General features: G+C 44.5%; 1 protein-coding gene across 1 annotated transcript; it reads right to left on the reverse strand.

Annotated features, from left to right (window-relative positions):
- Positions 1 to 1,714: 1,714 nt before the first annotated feature.
- LOC112611628 (60S ribosomal protein L37) lies at positions 1,715 to 2,101 on the reverse strand. Its single transcript, XM_025365600.1, has one exon. It carries the CDS (start codon positions 2,077 to 2,079, stop codon positions 1,786 to 1,788), a length of 294 nt encoding a protein of 97 aa, XP_025221385.1. The 5' UTR covers positions 2,080 to 2,101; the 3' UTR covers positions 1,715 to 1,785.
- Between the last annotated feature and the right edge of the window lie 1,174 nt (positions 2,102 to 3,275).

Here is a 3,275-nt window from a genome sequence, read left to right on the forward strand (position 1 = left end):
AAAAAAAAAAAAAAAAAAAAAAAAAAAAAAAAAAAAAAAAAGAAATCTTGATTAGGATTAGACCTGGACAAAGATATTTTTGGCTGGGCGCGGTGGCTCCAGCCTGTAATCCCAGCACTTTGGGAGGCCGAGACAGGTGGATCACGAGGTCAGGAGATCGAGACCATCCTGGCTAACATGGTGAAACCCCATCTCTACTAAAAAATACAAAAAACTAGCCGGGCGAAGTGGCGGGCGCCTGTGGTCCCAGCTACTCGGGAGGCTGAGGCAGGAGAATGGCGTAAACCCGGGAGGCGGAGCTTGCAGTGAGCTGAGATCCGGCCACAGCACTCCAGCCTGGGCGACAGAGCCAGACTCAGTCTCAAAAAAAAAAAAACAAAAAGATATTTTCAAAAGCCCCTTGTGAAACTGAAAAATAATGAACGTGTTTCAGTCTTCAGACAGTGTCTATCTTTTTTTAAGTAAGTGTTCAAAAAGTAATGTGCCAATTTTTGTACACCTGTGTTCACAGTAGTGCTACTCACAACAACCAAAGGATAGAAGCAACTCAAGCGCCCCTTGTTTCTTCCATTCATGAATGAATAAACAAAATGTAGTGCGTACATACAATGGAACATTCAGCCTTAGAAAGGAAGGCAATTCTGACACATGCTCCAACACTGATGAACCTGGAAGACATGACACTAAGTGAAATCAGCCAGACACAGAAAGATAAAGAGTGCACAATTCCACTTGTATGCGTTATCTATGATAAAATAGTCAAATTCATGGAATCAGAGAGTGGAGTGGTGGTTGCCAGGGACTTGAGTAGGAGACAGTGGGGAGTTATCATTTGATGGGTACAGAGTTTCTCAGTTGTTTTTTGTTTTTGTTTTTGTTTTGGAGATGGAGTCTTGCTCTGTTGCCCAGGCTGGAGTTCAGTAGCGTGATCTCAGCTCACTGCAACCTCCGCCTCCCAGGTTCAAGCGATTCTTGTGCCTCAGCCTCCCGAGTAGCTGGGATTACAAGCGTGCACCACCACGCCCAGCTAATTTTTGCACTTTTAGTAGAGACGGGGGGTTTCACCATGTTGGCCAGGCTGGTCTCAAACTCCTCACCTCAGATGATCTCCCCACCTTGGCCTCTTAAAGTCCCCACCTTGGGATTATAGGTGTGAGCCACCGGGCCTGGCCACAATTTTTTTTTTTTTTTAAGGCAGTGGGCAATACTAGAGATGCCTGCAGCACAACTAAGGAGGGTGAAAAAGGAGGTGGGAGGACTATTTTCAGACAGGCTTCCTATACCATGGATTTCTGCAATGGATTGGCTTGGCTGATCCCAAGTCTCATAGTCCGTCATTCTTTAATCTATAGAATAAAAACTCCATGAGTTCTAAAGGAACATTTCAAAGCCAGGAAAAGAATTTTTTTTTTATGTAGGTTACAAGTCTAGCTGGTAATCTGAAGCCCTCCTGCATTGACACAGGCTTTCCTCGCTGAGTTGCTCTGCAGAGCCCAGGAAAATAATAAAACCTTTATGACCAAGAGTACTATTTCATTTCCTTTCTAAACGAAACCCATGAAAGGCCACCCATGCTGCCTGGTGTGGATGCAAGGGAAACTTAACTGTAAACTGAAGCAACTATGTTTCTTCTGCCTCTATGTTGAAAAAGCAAACAACAAAAGAATAAAACAAAAGCGAATGTAATTTAAATATATAGCAACTGCTGGTTTTCTTTTTTTTTTTTTTTTATTTTTTTATTTTTTAAAACCAGAACATTTATTGCATGACTAATCGTTGACATTCTTAAGATGAACTAGATGCTGCAACAGCTGCCCTCTTGGGTTTAGGTGTTGTTCCTTCACGGAATCCATGCCTGAATCTGCGGTATACAATTTTTAGGTGCCTCATTCGACCAGTTCCGGTGGTATTTCGTCTTTTAGCCTTGGCACTCCAGTTATACTTTCTCTTGCGCTTGGCAGGGTAGCCACATTTGCCACAGGTCGACTTCTGAAGGTGGTAGGCCTTAGAGCCACAGCGGCGGCACAATGTGTGCGTCTTATTGCGACGCTTTCCAAATGATGACGTTCCCTTCGTCATCTCGCTTCTGCAGCCAAGACCAGAGAGCAACTGCTGGTTTTCATCTTAATAATTTACGATTGATGAAGCTGGGGGGTTATCTATTGGTTTTTCATGTGGTTAGTTTCAAAATATAACTTATTGTCCTCTCCAGACCGTGGCTTTCTGGCTTGTTCAATTTACTTCCCCCGGTTCTTTCGCCTCTCTTCTGCACAAATGCCCTCCCAGCCCTCAAAGGCCCTCCCTGCTTCTGAAACTATCCCCCACAACCATCGAGATTCTAGAAAGACTTCCATAGAAAATCTTTTCTAGGCTGGGCACAGTGGCTCCCGCCTGTAATTCCAGCACTTTAGGAGGCCAAGGCAGGCAGATCACTTGAGCCCAGGAGTTTCAAACCAGCCTGGGCAACATGGCAAAACTCTGTCTCTTCAAAAAATCCAAAAATATTAGCCAGTCATGGTGGTGCTCACCTGTGGTCCTAGCTTCTTGGGAGGCTGAGGCAGGAGTATTACCTGAGCCCAGGAGGTCGAGGTTGCAGTGACCTCCAGTGATTGTGCCACTGCACTCTAGCCTGGGTGACAGAGTGAGACCCTGTCTCAAAACAGAAACAAAAACAAAAAACACGAAAATCTTTTCTAGAAAGTCTTCTTGGACCTCTTCAGATCTCTTCCTCCAGTGAATTCTGTGACACTAATTACCTTTTTCCTCCCATGATATATAGGGCTTTGGGCTATGAAAGTATAATTTTCAAAAAGATAAAAGCCTGACCCTCATACAAACGTAGAATGAACACATGTCAATTATGTATGTAACTAATTCACAAGGGTGCCAGGAGGATGTAAAACTAGTTCAAAGGAGAATTCAAAGAACAGAGATCTATGTAGTCAGACAGGAAAGGCAGCCAAAAATAAGTTTTCTTTTTTTTTTTTTTGAGACAGAGTCTTGCTCTGTCATCCAGGCTGGAGTGCAGTGGTGCAATCTCAGCTCACTGCAACATCCACCTCCTGGGTTCAAGCGATTCTCCTGCCTCAGCCTCCTGAGTAGCTAGGATGACAGGTGTGTGCCAGCACACCCAGCTAATTTTTGTATTTTTAGTAGAGACGGGGTTTCACCATATTGGCCAGGCTAGTCGCAAACTCCTGGGCTCAGGTGATCCGCCTGCCTCAGCCTGTAAAAGTGCTGGGATTACAGGCCTGAGCCACCATGCCAAGCCAAGA

The sequence above is a fragment of the Theropithecus gelada genome, chromosome 18, assembly GCF_003255815.1.
Source record: "Theropithecus gelada isolate Dixy chromosome 18, Tgel_1.0, whole genome shotgun sequence".
Lineage (NCBI taxonomy): Eukaryota > Metazoa > Chordata > Mammalia > Primates > Cercopithecidae > Theropithecus > Theropithecus gelada.

Bases quoted from the DNA above. Each gene is read 5' to 3' on its own strand.
- LOC112611628 (XM_025365600.1), bottom strand. From the start codon at position 2,079: ATGACGAAGGGAACGTCATCATTTGGAAAGCGTCGCAATAAGACGCAC.